Source organism: Hyperolius riggenbachi, chromosome 1 (genome assembly GCF_040937935.1).
Source record: "Hyperolius riggenbachi isolate aHypRig1 chromosome 1, aHypRig1.pri, whole genome shotgun sequence".
Lineage (NCBI taxonomy): Eukaryota > Metazoa > Chordata > Amphibia > Anura > Hyperoliidae > Hyperolius > Hyperolius riggenbachi.
In genome coordinates, this window is record NC_090646.1 from 208767419 (window position 1) to 208787078 (window position 19660).

The 19660-nt window shown below is 41.7% G+C and overlaps 1 protein-coding gene across 3 annotated transcripts in view; it reads right to left on the minus strand.

Annotated features, from left to right (window-relative positions):
* The window catches only part of PLK4 (polo like kinase 4), a 35510-nt gene extending 19150 nt beyond the window's left edge, over positions 1-16360 (minus strand). For all 3 annotated transcript variants that reach the window (XM_068280015.1, XM_068280006.1, XM_068279999.1), the window contains exons 1-9: positions 16135-16360; positions 15212-15307; positions 14989-15084; positions 14790-14904; positions 11720-12740; positions 6591-6691; positions 5002-5309; positions 1492-1596; positions 1079-1181 (exon numbers count right to left, since the gene is read on the minus strand). In XM_068280015.1, coding sequence (XP_068136116.1) covers positions 1079-1181; positions 1492-1596; positions 5002-5309; positions 6591-6691; positions 11720-12740; positions 14790-14904; positions 14989-15084; positions 15212-15307; positions 16135-16164 — 1975 coding nt within the window. In that variant the 5' untranslated portion in view covers positions 16165-16360. The remainder of the gene's footprint in view (positions 1-1078; positions 1182-1491; positions 1597-5001; positions 5310-6590; positions 6692-11719; positions 12741-14789; positions 14905-14988; positions 15085-15211; positions 15308-16134) is intronic.
* Between the last annotated feature and the right edge of the window lie 3300 nt (positions 16361-19660).

The following is a 19660-nucleotide window of genomic DNA, read 5'->3' on the forward strand; positions in this document are numbered from 1 at the left end:
GACAATGCTAGATTGATATTTACCAACTTAGGGCTTTGTCACACACAGATTTGTAGCAGCAAAACGTACCTCTAGCAAAGCCAAGCACAGTTACTGCCACTATAATTCAGTGGAGTTGCTGCTACCTGAATCACAAACACCAGCATGAAATAGCCAAGACTTTTACTGTAGATGCTGGAAAAACTAGTATATAGTGCACTGGGCTGGAATGGAGAGTCTCAAATGCATATTTTGCTTTGCAACAAAACATTCACATTGACGTTCAACTTCCAGAATGTTTCTGTTCAGCTGCCAGTTTTCCTCACCCCTATAGCATACTTTAGCAGCAGTGCTACGAAAAGAAGTCTCTAAATACCTGAAATTCCTAGTCATTCAATTCACATTTGCATTCCCATCTGGAAAAGATTGCCAGGTTCCCTCATGCACTCTCCAGGAACCTGGGATGTGTTGACTAGGTCCCTTGTTTTAATAGCCACACCCTGTTCATAGTCTCAAAGGAGAGAGGATATGTGGCCAGGCAACTGGCATCGTTTAGAAGGGAAAGAAGATGGCAGCCTCTATTTCTTTCACTTCAGGTCCTCTTTGAATTTAAGCTAGATGTGTTCAGATACTTATAAAATATACATTTCTCCCAGAGTAAAATTAACTACAAATTACTTTTCTCCTATGTGGCTATTGCTTACAATAGGCATTTACAAAGCTGACAGATGTGACATGTTTTGGACTAGCTAATCTCCTTATGGGGAATTCTCAAGGGTTTTTTTTTCCTTTTGCAATTTGCAGTGTAAAAGAAGCCTTTGTCAGATTTTTACAACCTATTGTGACAACAACATAGGAAAAATAGCTTTATGATACATTTTACTCAAATTTTCATTTTATACATAGGCAAACACATGCATTTTGAATTATTTTGGCGATAGCGGTCATTTAAAATAGATATAGAGAGAGATATTTGTTGCAGTTTCAGTCATATGCACACAGTTCAAAAGATACACTCCAAACATCCAGTCTCTGCACAATCTGTAGATATTTTACTCTTTGTCATGAGACTGAAACAAAGTCTAGGATGGTGTTGTACCTGGTAAACTGTCAAAAGTGTAACTGAGCATGTTTTCTGGAGGAGATGGAGGCCTGTCGTCCAAAGGAAACCCTTTGCCTTCATTTGGATGATAAATGTATACCTGAAGAGATAAATAAAAATGTTGTTGCCATCACTGTAATCACACATTATTATTACTTGCTGTACCAAGTAACAAAAATAAATTTAAAAAATATCCTGAAGATGAGCTAAACATTAGCTTATACTTTTACACAGAAAAAAAATTGGGCTCTAGTGCAGGGCAATAACAAGAATGCTATGACAAAGATTAGAGAACATTACTGTATTTCTGTATAGTAATAAATATGAACAGTAGTACACAGAAAAGGTTTTGTGAGAAAATCCTGGAATATAAAGTTTCTCTGTCAAACGGAAATGCAAGAAACACTTACCAAACCCCCGTCACATGATATCCTCAGCACCTCTTTAACCCGCTCCTGAGAATTCTGTTCTCTTAAAAACTCCATGCAGACTTCTCCAGTGTCCAGAATGCTCACCTATATAAATGGACAAATCGGCATTACGAAATCAACTCAGATCATTTGACATGCCTGTAAAATGAAGATGTAGCATTTGACATTAAGTTTTTAACAAAACAAAAGGCTAAAGGGTTAAAACTAGGCATAGTCAATGACATACAAATGATTCAAAGTTAATGCTAAGTCATACAGATTTTTGCAAAATGTATGAAGCTTGAAAATTAAGCCAAAGGCAGGAATCAATGGATACAGTTTCAAGCAGCATACATTTGCATTAAAATTACCATAATTCTGCATTAATTCAGAATGATTTGCATCTGATTGACCATACCTACTTAGAACCCAGCTTGAGGCTTTGTTTCCCGAGCTCCTGCAGGAAGTGGGGTAAATCTCTTCATGAGGAATATAAAAAAAAATTGTAGCAGGAAAAAAAAAAAAATTATCTTACTCTAATTTGACAAAAAAAAAACAACAAAAAACCCCTCTTCCTCTTCTTTAACATCAACAGTTCACATCAGAGCTGGATTGGAGACCTCAATATCGGAGGCATGAGACTGAGGAGGAAGCCTCCACAGCAGAGCACAGTTAGACCAGGTAACCCTGTTCCACTGTCAAAAACAAGGAGAAAGAGAAGTAAAAAGGAAAAAAAAAAAAAGCACTTCTATGTCTCACCAACTCGCCATCATGATAATGGGCTGGTGCACACCAGAGCGGTTCTGAAGCGTTTTTTAAAATGCTTGCAGGGGGAAAACAGCTTGGCTAATGAAAGTGAATGGGAGGGTGCACACCAGAGCGGGTCATTTTTTCCACAAACGCAAACTCGGGGGCTGCAGCATTTTTTAGATTTCTGAGGCATTTCTGCCTCAATGTTAAAGTATAGGAAAGTGGAAAACCTCTCTGAAAAACGCTAGATCAGAGCGGTTTTCCAGGCGATTTTGTTACAGAAGCTGTTTAGTAACAGCTTTTACTGTAACAATATGTAATCTGCTACACAAAAACGCTCCAAAAAATGCTAGGCATGTTTAGAAAATGTCTCTAAACATGCCTAGAATCGCTCTGAAATCTGCTTAAAAAACATCTAATCGGTAGAGTTTTGCAGATCTGCTAGAGGTTTTTGGTGTACACTGGACCTATCAAAGGGTTAGTGGTAGGTACAGAGAAATCTGGAAAATTCTAGAGTAAGATTAAAATGTCTATGTACAACATGAAGAAAGTGATACTACGTTGAAGAGTCTGTGTATGCCATCAAAAAATTCCTAGGTAGAATAGCACACATCCAAGATGCAGGCGGATGCTTGACCATGGATAGCCAAAGTAAAAAAATTGCTCTGCACACCAAATAGCTTCAAAAAGCAGTGCAATTTATTTAGAGACAACATGCACAACCATCTGATCACCACGGAGTCATTTCTGGGACCTGCCGTTGCTCTGATATGACTCATTGGTGGTTGGAGGATTGTACATGCTGTCAGGGCTGTGGAGTCGGTCCAAAAATCCACCGACTCCGACTCCTCAGTTTAGGATACCACCGACTCCGACTCCTCTAATTTGCATATTACAATTTTGTTGATTAAAAGTATGTAACATGAAATTCGTCTCTTAACTGCCAACGCTTAGGAATTTTACAAGACAGCTGAAGTGAGAAGGATATGGAGACTACTATATTTATTCCCTTTAGACTAAAACTAGTCCTTGGTAAGAGTACTTGTAAAAGGTACAAACCGGAACAAAGAACATCTATCAGGCCCTAGGCAATGTAAGTGTGGGTACATGTAAGAATGATGTGCAGGTACTCTGCAGGAGAATAAGGAGATTCTTCCTCTATTACACATTCTTCATGCACAATCTGAACCAGGTTTATGGGTGATAGACAACACCTCTGTGTTCAATGTGCACAGCATTCTCAGTGGATTCCCTGCAGCTCTGTGGAGAGTGCATATGTAGAGTATTGTACTACTGTGTAACAAAGTAAACCTGAGACCGATGAAATTAAAGTTTTATACATACCTGGGGCTTCCTCCAGCCGCCTTCAGGATAATCAGTCTCTCGTTGTCCTCTTCCACCACCTGGATCTTCTGCTATGAGTCCAGGTACTTGAGCCAGTCGGGCGTAGTGCGCATGCACACACTCCCCCGCCAGGAGCATACTACACCTGTGCAGCACTATTGCGCAGGTGTAGAATGTTCCTGGCTGTGGAAGCGGCATGCGGCCGGACAGCGCTGACTGGCTGAATTACCAGGACTCATAGCAGAAGATCCGGGTGGTGGAGGACAGCGAGGGACTGATTAGCCTGAAGGGGGCTGGAGGAAGCCCCAGGTATGTATAAAAAAACTTTACTTTTCATCCGTCTCAGGTACCCTTTAATTTGTAGTCACCAAACCAAATTTTAACAACATATCAAATTATTTGATTTCATCAGCAAAGGGAGTGCATACATTTGCATAAATCAGCATCAGTGCAGAATTATTCCCATCTCATTGACCATCTATATTAGTGACACAGCTACACATCAGGCTTTATTCTTACAGCATAGATGTTATTTAGTATATATAAGAGATTCCTGTGTACACATCATATATACAGTCACAATCAGATATGTATATTTGACCTTAAAAATACGGGGACTGCTTTATTGAAGCAGCACAAGTAACTAATTTTGATTGGTTTATTTCATTTTTGTGGACTAAGCACAGCTATTACTGTATATATACATTATTTTTAATGACTATTATCTGAGAAATAGAACATTTTATCATATTTTCTATTTTAATTACAGTTACAAATTCATTAGGAGTCATTTTTTGCCCGACTCCACAGCCCTGCATGCTGTCATGAAATAAATTCCACCACTTTTTGAAGCCATTTGGTATTTAGATCAATTTGATATACTGTTCGTCTATACCATGACATGCATTTTACTTGTACCCATCCTGAGCAAGGTTTGGGTATTCTAACCTTCCACAGATGTGAAAGTGTGTCACATGTGTGTCCTTGTCCAACAATGTGTTTAATATTTAAGCCAACAATTACTTGTCTGACAGACCATGGTCCTAGGTTATGTTCTCTCCCAGGACTCAACCCATAGAATAACTTTTCGTCAGGTTAACTAGGTTTACAGTGTACAATGTGATGACCATACAGCAGACAGACAAGGTATGAATAAATATCTACCAAAATTGGTAGAAGAAATGTAATTGTCTTTGGGAATCTCTGGCTTTGATTTTCAAAGGTTTTACAGGGCAGAGATCAGTAAAGAACATAACCAGCCCTGCAAGGCAAGCATCAATAAATTTAGTTATGTCCTATACATGCATGAATATGACCTCACACATCCACCAAGAGCCCTTTTACACTGGCAGTGTTCTAATGTGACAATGCAATCAGACATGATTTTGCTGTCATCAGCAAAGAAATGATCCATACCACAGCATTTTTAGTTTTCTGCCTAATGGGCTTCAGCCTGTCAGAACTTAGTGGAGAAACAATACTCCTTAAGCTGCGATGGCCTGGAACTTGTTGGGGGATTCTTCCATTTAAGTAGTGATGATTTTCTTCAGCTTTGGGGAGCTTCCTCAGTTCTTTGTGTACACTTTCAAGAGAGGAATCCGTGGCTTTTTTCATTTTGACATCACTCCAGTTGTACTGCAAAGCCTCCTGTTTCATGGCTGGCTGGCAGTAGTAGTTGGCACCCAAATTACTCACATTTGTCTCCTGAGCTTTTTGCATTTGACCTGTAAAAGGACAGACAAATCAGTTTGAAGTAGTCAAAACTGTATTTTCTTGCATCAGCAAAATGTTCACTAAAGGAAGATAATGAAAGGCATAACTACAAATTCTAGTGGCCCATAACAAAACATTACATGGGGCCTACAACCCATGATACACTCGATAGCACTTTTTCAAAACGATATTAAAAAGGACATGACAATGTATTGTCACACACAAAGGCAGACATGACAAGTGCCCCCCACAAATGCAAAGCCTGCAGGAAACCTGTGCAGGACTGCATATCAGTTCATAAGGTGCCCCTTAAAGGACACCTGCAGTGAGAGGTATATGGAGGTTACCATATTTATTTCATTTAAATACCAGTTGCCTGGCAGTCCTGTTGATTTTTCATGCATCTTTAGTGTCTGAATCACACACCTAAAACAAGCATGCGGATAATCTAGTCAGACTTCAGTCAGAAACATTTGATGTGCATGCTTGTTCAGAATTTATGGCTAAAAACAGAGGCAGAGGATCAGTTGGACAGGCAATTTGTATAGTTTAAAAGGAAATAAATATGGCAGTCTCCACATCCCTCACTTCAGGTGTAATTTAAAGGACAACTAAAGTGAGAGGGATATGGAAGCCTGCCATATTTATTTCCTTTTAAGCAATACCAATTGCCCGGCTATCCTGCTGATCCTCTGCCTCTAATACTTTTAGCTATAGACCCTGAACAAGCATGCAGCACATCAGGTGTTCTGTCGGATCTGAAAAGATTAGCTGCATGCTTGTTTCTTGTGTTATTCAGACACTACCACAGCCAAATCGATCAGCAGGGCTGCCAGGCAACTGGTATTGTTTATAAGTAAATAAATATGGCAGCATCCATATCCCTTCATATTCACTTCAGGTGTCCTTTATGAACAAGTGCCTGGTGGTTTCAGGCTGATGAAGACACACAGGGCATGCATAGGGCTTCAGTCTTCTCTCGTGCTGCACAGCAGCCACTGTGGCTATTGCTATATCACTAATACTGATGTAAAAAAAAAAAAAAAAAAAAAAAAAATGGATACTGTGTTTGAAGGCTAATATGACTCCTCACTCTGGCATATGCAGCTGCAAGGGGGTATGTTCACTAAAACACAAATATTTTCTCTTGCTGCACTTTCATAAAGATTTGATTTTTAAATGTCACTAAACCTGAGGATTTGTGAATTCAAGTGAACAGATGCAACAAGGAACACTTCTCTTTCCATAAACTACGCTGAATAGAATGTGAAAGTTGTGCTTCTAAAACGTACCATTTAGCTGCATTGCTCCGAACCATTGCTGTACAGTTCCAGTTGGACACCTCTCATCAGACCTGGCAGAAGTCAGCTTTGGTGGACAGAAGAATTCAGAACTGGGCCAGAAGAAAGAGATTAGTTAGTGCCTTGAAAAAGATATCTACATACAGAACATGAACAAATCATAGCTCAAGTGTACCTATTGTCCGCAAGCAGACAACAGCAGCACATGAAGTAGGAGAACACCAGAGATAAGGCAGGGTGATCACAACACTGCATCCTCTACTGACTGCCCGTAGCAATTTAAGATATACAGAAAAGTGTCAGCATCAAAACACTTCCAGTGTCTATATATTGCTGTATATTGATATGTAGACACCCCCCCCCCCCCCCTCCTCGAAGCTTAGCCCCTAGGTTCTCAACGTGTGGTACGCGTACCCCAGGGGGTACTTCTGATGGTTCCAGGGGGTACTCGGGCTTGATATACTTAACCAAGAATAACAAATTTAGAGTTTTAGAAAATGATAAATCTTATGTAAACAACCCCAAATTAGTGTTTTAGCTAATTAAAAACAATTGTAAATTCTTGGAAATTGTTCAGAATATTATCATGTACTATGATTAAATATATATTTGTAAAGGGGGTACTTGTGATAATGTTTACTATGCTAGGGGGTACTTGGTGAGTACAGGGTTTTAAAAGGGGTACATGCCAATAAAATGTTGAGAAACACTGGCTTAGCCTAAGCTGTTTATCGTGCGGAAAGCTTCCCCCTTCCCCGAGCATTCTTAAAGGAAACCAGAGAGGAATAATTAAAAGTTATTTATACCTGGGGCTTCCCGCAGCTGCAGAAACCCTAATCGCTCCCACGCCGAGGTCCTCAGCTTCCTCCGTTCGCCGGTGCGGGTCCCGTCCTTCTAGGGGGCGTGGCCAGCCTACGCCAGTGAAGTGCGCTGTTTGCGTATCTCTCCAGCAGCCGCTGGAGAGGTACGCAAGGACTGCACTTCAGCTACGATCGACTGGCCAGTCGGGCTGAAGTGACGGGACCCGCAGCAGCGAACTGAGGAAGCTGAGGACCGCAGCGTGGGAGCGATTAGGGTTTCTGCAGCTGCGGGAAGACCCATGTATGTATAAATAACTTTTAATTATTCCTCTCTGGTTCTCTTTAAGGTGACCATACATTTATAGATTTGCAGCAGATTCGACCATCATATAGATTTCTGTCAGATGCCTGTCAAGTCTGACAGGAATCTGATGTGTGCCACACGCTAGGAAAAGATTTCCAATAGATTTCAGAATGAAATCTATTGGAAATCTATCTAAATGCATTATTGGACCATTAAGCTGGCCATACACTAGGCTGATTCCTCGCCGATCAACAGCAGATTCGATCACTGGGATCGAATCTGCTGTCAAATCGCTAACGCTAAATTTCGATCTATTTCATCACGAAATAGATCGGTCCCGTCGATCGCTCCGTGCGGGAAATTACCGTCGATCGCCCGCGGGTAGGGAGCGCGTCGTTTGCGGCGTTCGAGTGCCCGACGACCGACGCAATGCATTACCTGCTCCGCCGGAGCGACTCCCCAGGTCTCCGCTGTCTTCTTCTCCGCGCTGGTATCCGGGTCCGGCAGGCTTCACTTCTTCCTGTCCCGGCAGGAAGTTTAAACAGTAGAGGGCGCTCTACTGTTTAAACTTCCCCCAGACAGGAAGACGTGAAGCCTGCCGGACCCGGAGACCAGACCAGAGCGGAGAATAAGACAGCGGAGACCGGGGGGAGTCGTGCCGGCGGAGCAGGTGATGTATGCGGGGGGGGAAGGAGTGGCAGCAGCACCACCACCACAGATTGTGAACGGTTTCAGGCTGATATCGATTCACAATCTGTTTGCAGTAAAGGCAGCCATACGATCCCTCTCTGATCAGATTCGATCAGAGAGGGATCTATCTGTTGGTCGAATCTGATGGCAAATAGACCAGTGTATGGCTACCTTTAGATCCAATGCAACTCTATGGGCCATGGATCTGCTACCAGCAGCAGATCGACCTACATCTTCCATCCTGTCAGATCAAATCCATTGAAATCGGTCAAAATCAGTCCCAAATCGAACGATCAATAGATTTTAAAGAATTGATTTCTAATCGATTCATTCTATAGAATCGCTCGATGGCTGAAATCGACCACTGTATGGGCTCTTTAGAGATCAGAGATCTTTTCTACTGGCTTTAAAACGCTCAGTAAATAAACATTCCACAGAGAATGCCAGTAACAAAGAGGTTTCTGCCTGTGATACATTTCAGAAAATAAATCAGGGAGAGGAAAGAGACTTTAGTGGGCAAACACTGAATAAACAATTTATAAATATTGTAAAAAAAAGAGAAAAAAAAAAAAAAAAAAAAAAGGGCAACGTAATGTTATTTTGACTACAGTTCCTCTTTAATGCCCTTACTAAAATGTTAAGGACATCTATAATTATTGCTAGCGTTTCACTTCAAGGCAGTGAGCAGCAACAATGTACGTAATGTGGAGATGAGGAAAATGCCTATGTATAGGTAGCATGTACAAGTATGAGTTTTCAGGAGGAGTATATGTATACCCATATGCGTTACAGTACAGTTTACTCTAATTGCATTAGGTTTGAAGACTACAACTATAGTCTTTATAAAGCTACAGGCTTTCATAAAAAACACAACACTTTTTCTTCAAAAGACAGCAAGGTGTGTAATCTGCCTGTTAATTGAGCTCTGCATACTTGTGCAGGTAGTCAATCAGGTGCAGCGTCTGTTTGGAAGCACTGCCATTACCTTCTGCTGTACAACACTTTTTCTTGTCATATGACCGGAAATGAGCCAGCTGAAACAGTGAACTCTGGGCTTATGTGGCAGGGCTGCTTCAGTCTGATGGAGGGAGGGGAAGTCACAGGCTACTTGACAGAAACACTGAGCGAGGCTATTTGGCGGAATCCCAGCCTAGAGCTCAGGACGATTGTGCAGCAGCACACATAATAAAAGGCTATGCGTCCATGTAATTTAACGTAAGCTTATACGCAAACTGAAAACAAACTCCGTCAGCAGGTCCTCCACAAGACAAAGGAAGCAGTTGTATCAGGAGCAAACAGCTTTACAACACTACCAACACAAAGCAGAATCAAATACTCTTCCTACAAAAATTTACCTGTCAGCAACACAAAACCTTCAACAAGTGATTTTCTTCTTAACAAAATAAATTATGTCAACAGACAAGTAACATCTTCTCCTACAGCATATTCTGCCTGCCACACTATACCCATGAAAAAAACATAGTATAAAAAAGTCAAGTGAAATGATTAAAATATTAGTTATTCTGTATCATATTCATAAAGAATGCAATAGATATTCTGTATAAAGAAAGCACACAAATGTAACAATACTAAACAGTCTGCCAACAATGTATCAATGACATAGAACAATGACTATACAGTATTTTGTTCACTATAAGGTAGTATTATTCACTGACAAAATATTGGTTCAGCGGGTAATACAACTCAGGAAACAAGCAGATTAATCTGGCAACTACTGGTGCTTCCAAGAAGCCCCCCAAAAATACAGATTTCGGTTATAAAAATAATAGTACAGCTTGAAGATGTTAGACACGAGTCACAATGTTTACGTGCCCAGGCTCCCAAGGTCTGTCCGCTATAAGCAAATGACATGGGCTCTTACAGAGGAGCTTCTTACCTTACCTGTATTCCATAAGGCTCTATATCCATCCCATAAACCAGAGTGAAGGGACCGAGACTTGTGCCTGTTTTAGCATTAAACACAAATAAGCAATCTAAAGCCCATCAGTATCATAGAATCATTACCAAAACACCCCTGGGGGACTTTGCAGCCATCTGTAGGAGATGCCATAATCCCCTGTGGATAATTAGCAACTAACTGAAAGCAATTTGCAACAGCTCTGAGCCACGCGCTTAATACATCAGTACAGCTTGATTTGACCCAAACATTATTTCACTAGTATAACTAGACATCACCTTAAAGGGAAACTGAAGTGAGAGTCATATAAAGGCTGCCATCTTGATTCCCTTATAACCAACTCCAAATGCCTGGCTGTCATGCTGAACTTTTGACTTTAGTAGTTTTTTTTTTTTAGTTACACACCTGAAATGTGCATGCAGCCATTGGAGTCAGACCAAAGTCAAATCACCTGATCTGTATAAGTAAAGTACATATGCATGTGTATTATAGGGTCCTGATACTTACAGGTCCCCTTGTTTCGGCAGGCTCCTCTCCCATCATGGCACTCTGCACATTCTGCTCATGGCTAAAACTGAAGAGAGTCAAAGAAGCCAAAGGAGCAATGCATGCTCTGTCCCACTCTGAGCTTCCGCCTCGCTGTGTAGAAAAACCACGGCCGGTAGTGTTCTGGACATGTGAAGTTTAGTAGTGGTGCTTTAACTGGCTTCAGTCGGAGTGAAAAACAGGGAGGGGGTGGGGTGTAGCAAAGCAGCAAAATGGAGTGGAGACCAGTGAAACAAGGGCACATGTAAGTATCAGAAACTCATAATAGACAGTTTACTAGGTTAAAATTTGAGCTCCCGCTTTTCTGCTGACTTTGACGAGTTGAGAGCAAATATGTAAACAAAGGAGTTTAACCCTTCCTGTGCTCCCAGCAAACCAGGAACTAACTACATTGCCGCATCTCTGAGGAGCTCTATAAACTTTAACAAAAAAAAAGTTTTTTTTCTGTAAGTTATTATGCTGTCGCTTATCTTTTAGAGCAGAGAGGAAGTTCTGAGTTCAGGTCCGCTTTACAGCACTCACATTGTGTCCACATCAGAACAACCTCTCAGGTCTTTGGTGTTTTGATTCTCCCTCAGAATTAAGAAGAGGCCAGAATCTTACTTATCCACTGGTTCCCACCTAAAAATGAAAGTCAATTTTGCCTGTAGTTGGTCTCTGGCTTTCCAATGTACTATAGCAACATAAAAGAGAAGAAGATGACTGGCTGCAAACAGTAACTCAAAACATTATTTCAGATATGCTGATGAAGCTGAATTTGAGCAGATCATCACCACCTTTTATTATACACCTGTTAAACACAAAAAGCACATGCGCACACATTAACCTGTCATATTCTGATCTAATAAGGTGTTTTACTTACAGTGTTTTTTCCTTTACTGGTGGAGAGGTGTGCCTGTCTAAGGAGCCATGGTTGACCTTGTCTGAGAACATCTTAGGAATATCCACATAGCTGTTGGCAGGAGAAGAAGCAGAGGTCCTATAGCCAATCAGCTGACCAGCTTTATTTAGATCCTCCACAGAGTGGCATCTGTCAGTGAAGCTGCTTGGTTTACTAGGATTATGACTGCGAGAGGCACCGGTTCTGTCAGAAGAGTGAGCCCGGCGAAGGTAGCGAGAATGTGGCCTGTCTTCGTCTACTGCTTTTCTACCCCTTGTCTCTGAAAAATCGTTTGCATCTTTCGGGTGGTTATGGAAGCTTCCTCCATCTCCTGTCAAAGCATCACCTGCTTGTCTGTCCTTGAAGTGGAAGATGTTTATTTTGTTAGGAAGAGGAGGCCCTGATAAAATCCTTTTCTCCTGGAGGCGTCCACTGACACTGACCCCAGAGGAACCAGTGAAGCCAGTAGAGATTGTAGCATGGCCACTATCTATGGAGTCTTCAACAGCAGCCCTATCATCACATGTGCCTGAAGAATATCCAGTCATAAAAGGATGGTCCAGCACAGATGAAAGGCTTAGCCTGTCTGCAGGATTTTTGCGTAATAAATGAACTATCAGATCCTTTACTTCTCTGGATAAAAAACTGGGCAATTCATAATCTGCCAAAACTATTTTGTTCAAAGTATTCTTCACATTGTCTGTGTCAAACGGGGGTCGTCCCACAAGGAAGGTGTACAACATGCAGCCCAAAGACCATACATCTGACTCCAGGCCATGGGCGCTCCTGGTAGCGATTTCTGGGGCAATGTAGTTTGGTGTGCCACACATTGTGAAGTGCTTCTCGTTCGGCAACTTCAGTTGAGCTGCCAAGCCAAAATCTGCAATCTTAATGTTCATGTCACTGGAGAGAAGGAGGTTGGAAAGGGTGAGGTCTCGGTGTAGGATGCCATGAGAATGAAGATACAGCATTCCTTTCACTATCTGCTCCATGAAATGACGAGCTGTGGAACCAAAAATTACCCATTAGACAAATTAAAGATCACTTTTCTTTAACTATCCAGTGGAAAAAAATAAATAAAACGCACACAAATTGAAATGTACACGGGATTTAGCATTCTGGCTTTTTTTTTTTTTTTTAGGATACCAAGCTCTTCAACAATTTCCAGCTCTCTTGATTTTTCCCTTTCTCAAGATCGAATATGCCCTTTCCTATTACGGCTGGGTTTACAGTGAATCAGGTGCTGTCAGCTATAATGCAACAGACAACTGACAAGGTTTTCCCATATTTCCCTGGGAGTCCCTTTACATTCAGGGTTGCGGAGTCGGAGTTGAGGAGTCTGAGTAATTTTGGGTACCTGAAGGCAGAGTCGGTGGTTTCATAAACTGAGGATTCTGAGTTGGATGATTTTTTACTTTTGTCTACTCCACAGCCCTGTTTGCATCTATGCATTATAACATAGATGTAAACTGACTCATTAGGAAACATTAAAAATTCCTTCTCATCAGTTGTCTGTTGCGCTATAGCTGAAAGTAACTGATTCATTGTAAACCCAGCTTAAAGAGAATCTGTACTCTAAAACTCTTACAAAAAAAAGCATACCATTCTATTCATTATGTTCTCCTGGGCCCCTCTGTGCTGTTTCTGACACTCTCTGCTGCAATCCTGGCTTGTAATTGCCAGTTTTAGGCAGTGTTTACACACAAAAGACATGGCTTGTGATAGGCTGAGAGGAGCTCAGTCTGACTCATACAGAGCCTGCAGGGGGCGTGGAGAGGGTGTGTATAGCTTCAACCTATAACAAGCAAGGTAGCTCATTCTTGCCTGAGCCCGACAAAGCCGTCAGAGGAAATAAGATTAGATTATATAAGAGAGATAATACAGCCACTGTGCAACTTGATAAGGCTGCTGTAAGACAGACCACATTATAACAGGTATAGGAACTTATAGGATAGAAGAAATAAGGCTGAAAATTTTGTTACAGAGTCTCTTTAATTCTATCCACACACAATGTGATTGAAGGGAGGTGTAGTTAGGAGTAGCCCCCTTTAGAAATGCTTTGTAGCCAGATTGAAATGATCGAGTGCAGCCGCAAGTGACTGAAATTCCAAAGAGACACAGTCCCAGTGGCTGTCAGTGTCACAGTGCAGTGCTGCCATTTACTGCAAGCTCCCCAGGCAGACCACCTAAACATTCTACTGCATTAGATTTATTGTTTATCTTTGTTTCCTGGCTGTGACTGTTTACCATGACACTAACCAACATGCAGTTCATGATTTCTCATTTTCCTAACAGAATGCCTGTTGTAGGTTACTAGTTCTCAGCAGCTGATTTACTAAAAATGAATGCGCAGTAAGAAGACTTATTTGCTGTGCTTTTAATTTTAGTTCTGCTTTCAGCTACACTGAACATAAATACAGCACCACTTCACAGCACTGCTTTAGTAACTCACTCCATTAAAGGACAGCTGAAGTGAGAGGTATATGGAGGCTGCCATATTGATTTCCTTTTAAACAATACAAGTTGCCTGGCAGCTCTGCTGATCTCTTCAGCTGCAGTAGCGTCTGAATAACACCAGAAACAAGCATGTGGCTAATCTTGTCAAATCGGACAATAATGTCAGAAACACCTGATCTGTATGCTTGTTCAGGGTCTACGGCTAAAAGTATTAGAGGCAGAGGATCAGCAGGATAGCCAGGGGACTAGTATTGCTTAAAAGGAAATAAATATGGCAGCCTCCATATCCCTCGCTTCAGTTATCCATTAAGGGCCTGTTTCCACTACACGCAGATTGGATGCAGAAAAACTGACTCCAATGAATGCCTATGGGGAAATCTGCATCAGAAAAATTGTGTTTAGAGGAAACAGGCCCATAGGCATTCATTGGAGTCAGTTTTTCTGCATCCAATCTGTGTGTAGTGGAAACAGGCCCTGAGGATTGAAGCCTTAGGATGAGCATGACAGCCAAATAAATTGCATCACCAACATTTCTCTCCCAACAATACAAACGAAAGGAAAAAATAGCATCACACACAATGCAACTTCCGTTCACCTTCTTTTTCTGTAAAGGGCTTCTTTCGATTTTTTAAAAACCTGTTCAACTCCCCATTATGGCACATCTCAAGAATCAAGTAGACATAGTTGCTGTCTTCAAAATAATTATAAAGCTAGAACAAACACAAGACAAGGGTTAGCCATCTTATCCCCCCAAAAAAACTCTTCTACACTGTGCTTCAAGTAGATAAAATTACCTCCAGGATAGATGGGTGTTTCAGCTGGCAGTGAATCTCTACCTCATTACGTACTCTCTGGACCATGCCAACCCTCTGCATAGCCTTTTTGTCGATCTGTAATGGCAAAACAAAAAACCCACTCCAATAATAATTAAATACACATATAATTTGGATACAGTGGGTACAATTAAGAAAGGAAAACACTCGAGTTAATCCATAATTACTGCAAATAATGACTTACCATTTTGATGGCTACTTCGATGCCTGTATGTATGGACTGTGCCCTGTAAACACAGGCAAATGAGCCTTTTCCAAGGAGGTTGAGGACCTTGAAGTCCTAGAAAGAAAATTGGAACACAGAAAGTTGTTCAACTATAGCTCTCAGCACACTGCACATAATACTAAGCTGTAGCTAAAGATTATGCAAAAATAAAATGACCAGGGTAGGTCATTCTTGACAGGCATTGATCAGGCTCAATCACAAATTCAGTTGGCCAACACTATACAATTTGATTGTATAAAATATTCTCAACATATGTGTAATGGGAAGACCAGCAGATTAAACATAATAATTTAGATATAGAGCTCAGGTAAGATGTTATACAAAAGATGTAGCTAACTGAGTGAAGAATATACATTCAAACTGTATAGTGTATGGCAAGATTAAATGTCCGATGTGTCAGACCAATACCTCTATGGAATTCTCCCCCTGAAGCAAGGGGATGCAGCCTGCCCCACTGTGTTTTTCCTGCTCCCCTCCATCAGGAGAATGGTCTTTGGGAGCCAGGTTGGGGAAGAGGAAGGTGAGGACCCTCTCCAGCATGGTGCCAGCAGCCTGTACTGAGCACACAAGGTGATGTGGCTACTAATGAGCCTGGCATATAAGTGACACCGGGAAAAGTCATAGTTGCCAGCCCGGCTGTGTTCCCGCTGTCCCAACTGACAGCAACCATTACTGCATAACAACAACAACAACTCTCAGCAAGCATAACATCATGACAGCTGGGGGAGGGGAGTCTGCTGGGGATCAGCGTCCCCGGAGACGGGACGCCTCCCACCTGCAAGAGCCAGCAGCGTTATCGGCTTCTATGGCTGCACCGTGCTCAGCCAGCACCACCCAGCTTCCATTCCAGCTCCCAGTCACACACTCAGCTCGCAGCATACCTCTATCCTCCCCCCGATGCTGCTCGCCATGTTTCCTCGCAACCCGGGCTCGGCTCATCGTCGCAGAAACACTCCAGCAGCGGGACTCTCGGAGGGGACAGTCACGTGACACCGGCGGGGATGAGAATACTGAGGGCCCCAGGAGCCCGGTTCCATTCCCGCGAAGCTGGTTGTTTTTCGAAAATTCCGCCCGTTACAGTCACGTGATCTACAGACGTTCACAGCGTGATGGCGTCATTGGACTCGCTGGATCTCAGACGTTCCCTGCAGGATGTCTTTGGAGCTTGCTATCAATAAAGTTTTGGCTGTCGTAGGTTCTGGTGATCTAGTCTTTCTAGAATCCTGATCTAGGGTTTGTGTGCGGAGGGCAAGTGCTTACTGCTTAGCGCTTGAAAGATTTCGGTACTTTGGCTATGGACTCTTTCATATTATCAAGGGAGCAGTACAGCATTGCTCGTCAGCCACTCCTGTTTGTTTGCAGCTAGCAATTTTGGCCATCTCTAGCTTGTGTGTCCATCTCTGTTACTGACACTAGTCTGGAGCATGTCTAGTTGAGTGGGCCCAGTGGTAAAACTTCATAGCCCATTGGTCGCTTCCTGCTTGTGGCAATTTGTTCACCTCTACTAATTTGTAAGAAGTTAGAGTGACCAGATTTTTCTGGGTTCTACCTGGGGGAGGGGGGTGCTCCAACATTTTATCCTACATTTGTCGAGATAACCTACACTAATCATAGAATGATGGTGTAAACCATCGAGTTAACCTACAAATCGATATAACCTACATTAGAATTAATGGGTATTTGTATTTTTTCCACACTGTAAATGCTAATAAATGATTTAAACATGACAATGTAGCAGATTTAGATGATTATTTCTTTTGAAATTACCTACAGGTCAGTTTCGTCTGCACTGTAATAATTAAAAATCAGAAATTTTACAAAGTACTTCAATGAAGTATATATTTTGAGAGATGATAACGGTTTAACACCCAGCATTACAACTTTGCTTTAAAAGATTGCTTACAGCTTACAAACTATTATGCCAGATTTTTTTTAAGCAGAAATTCACTGAATGGGTTAAACATGACATTTTAGTGTTGGATTCAACTAGGAATCCGCATCCGTTCTTATCTTTTAGTTACAAATGTATCTTTATTTGTTATACAAATAGACCTTTGAAAAGCCTGCCGGGGAAGCCCTCTTTGTTCTCTCAGAGCAGTGTTTGTTTGTTACATTGTAGATAGATACATTTGTAACTAAACAAGCAAGCACTGAGGAGTATTTCTAGCTAAATGCAGCACTAAAATGTCATGTTTAATCCATTCAGTGAATTTCTGCTAAAAAAAAAAATCTGGCATAATAGTTTATAAGCTGTAAGCAATCTTTTAAAGCAAAGTTGAAATGCTGGGTGTTAGACCACTTTAATGAGGCAGTTTATTTAATCCAACAGACAAATGTCCAGTCAGTAGGTCAGAATGATGATGTAGGTTAGCTAGATGAACAAAACCATCGAAATAGCCTACACGTCAAATGCTCCTACATTATACGAAATTGCACCAGATCATTATAGTTAAAAGTGCTTCATCGCGTTACATAAAGAGAAGGTAGCCTCTGGATCCTAATGAGGCTTTACCTGTGCAATTTACCTTCAATTCCAGCCTACCAAATGAGATAATAGTCATTTTTCCTGACTGTATGATAAAATGATTATGTAGGTTAGCTAGATCCTAGGTTCTCAACATGCGGTACGCGTACCCCAGGGGGTACTTCTGATGGGTCCAGGGGGTACTCGGGCTTGATATACTTAACCAAGAATAACAAATTTAGAGATTTAGAAAATTATAATTCTTATTTAAACAACATCAAATTAGTATTTTAGCTAATTAAAAGCAATAATAAATGCTTGCACATTGTTTAGAACCAATTATCATGTACTACAATTAAATATATATTTGTCAAGGGGTACTTGTGATCATGTTTACTATGCTAGGGGGTACTCGATGAGTACAGGGTTTTAAAAGGGGTACACACTTATAAAATGTTGAGAAACACTGAGCTAGATGAACTAAACCGTCAAAATAGCCTACATGATAAATCTTCCTACCTTCTAATCATTGGCTCAACTTCATACTTTTTAAAAGTGCTTCTTCGCCTTACGTATAAAAAAGGTAGCCTCTGGATCCTAATGAGGCCTTACCTGTACATATAACCTTCCATACCAGCCTACCAAAAGTGACAATTGTCATTTAATTGTATAGTAGGAAATATTGATAATGTAGAATAGCTAGACAAATATTTCCCAGAACGTCATTTCGGACAGCACCCCTGGATGAGACTTGTCTCCCTCCCCACTGTGGACAGGAAACTGTTAAAAGAAGAATTTGCATAAGCAATAGGCAGCCACATATAAGATACTACACCTGCCACAGTACCTCAGTTTAGTTTCCTGTACCGGACGGGATGCATGGGAGAGGTCTCCAGGAGTGCCATCCATGTCAGGCGGCAGGGGCAGCGTTTTCCAGGGCTCCAAGCAGCACTGTTCAGTGAACAGTCGGAGCCCTGCAGCGTGGAGGAGGCTTCTCCATCGGAGGCAGCAACTTTATGCGCGCATGTGCGTGCATTGGAGAGAGTTCACTTCCGGTTGAACCCGAGGTAGTCACGCGCTGGCGTCCCGCGTGATCTGAAGTCTGAGCCGGGCGGCAGGGGCCGCGGCGGTGATTAGGAATCGGCATACAGCTGATTCCTTAAGGTAAGAAGCTGATTAAGCATATGCTTAGCCGGCAGGGGCCGCATGCATAATTGGATCAGCTGCATCAAATCAGCAGCACAGGTATAAGTTTGTAGAGTCCATGATGCACTCTGGTTTGTGGCTGAGATCATGGAGGACGCCTCTGGGTCAGCTCCTGCACAATCTGCTGAATCTGCCCAGGATCCCTCTCTGGCAAGTAGATGTGATTATGTTTCTTCTGCTTGGCTGGATGTATGTTATGTATAGAGGGATTTGTCTAATGGCTGGCTATCGTTTATTATGTTTTATACCCCAAAAGACATAAGACTGAGAAGGTTGAAAGGTCTGAAAAATCTTCTACTCAGTCCAGTCAGCATGGATTGGCAACTCTGAATGGAAATTGTGCCAGTATTGTACAGAGAAGGTCCACAGCAATAGGAAATTAAAGATTCTGCTATTGCTTCTACCGCCTCAGCTGCTTCAGATGGGCCTGGGACTCGTACTGCTATGGCTTATCTACCTGTTATAGCTAATCCATCATCTCCTATGTTGTCTGCACCTCTAACTATGCCTCCTGCTTCCAAGAGACATAGGCCTCTATTTATTGAGCATTCCTGCATGCGGTAATGCTCAAAACAGCTGACTTTATCGACCATTTAGTAAAGTGTGCATTCATAAAACCTGTGTCCGCATGAAAATCTAGAATTCCTGAGCAGGTGCCAGAAATTAACACCTTGTGCGGAGATTATCACAACACAGGTCACTGAAGGTTAATTCTATCGATTCACATATTTTCAATT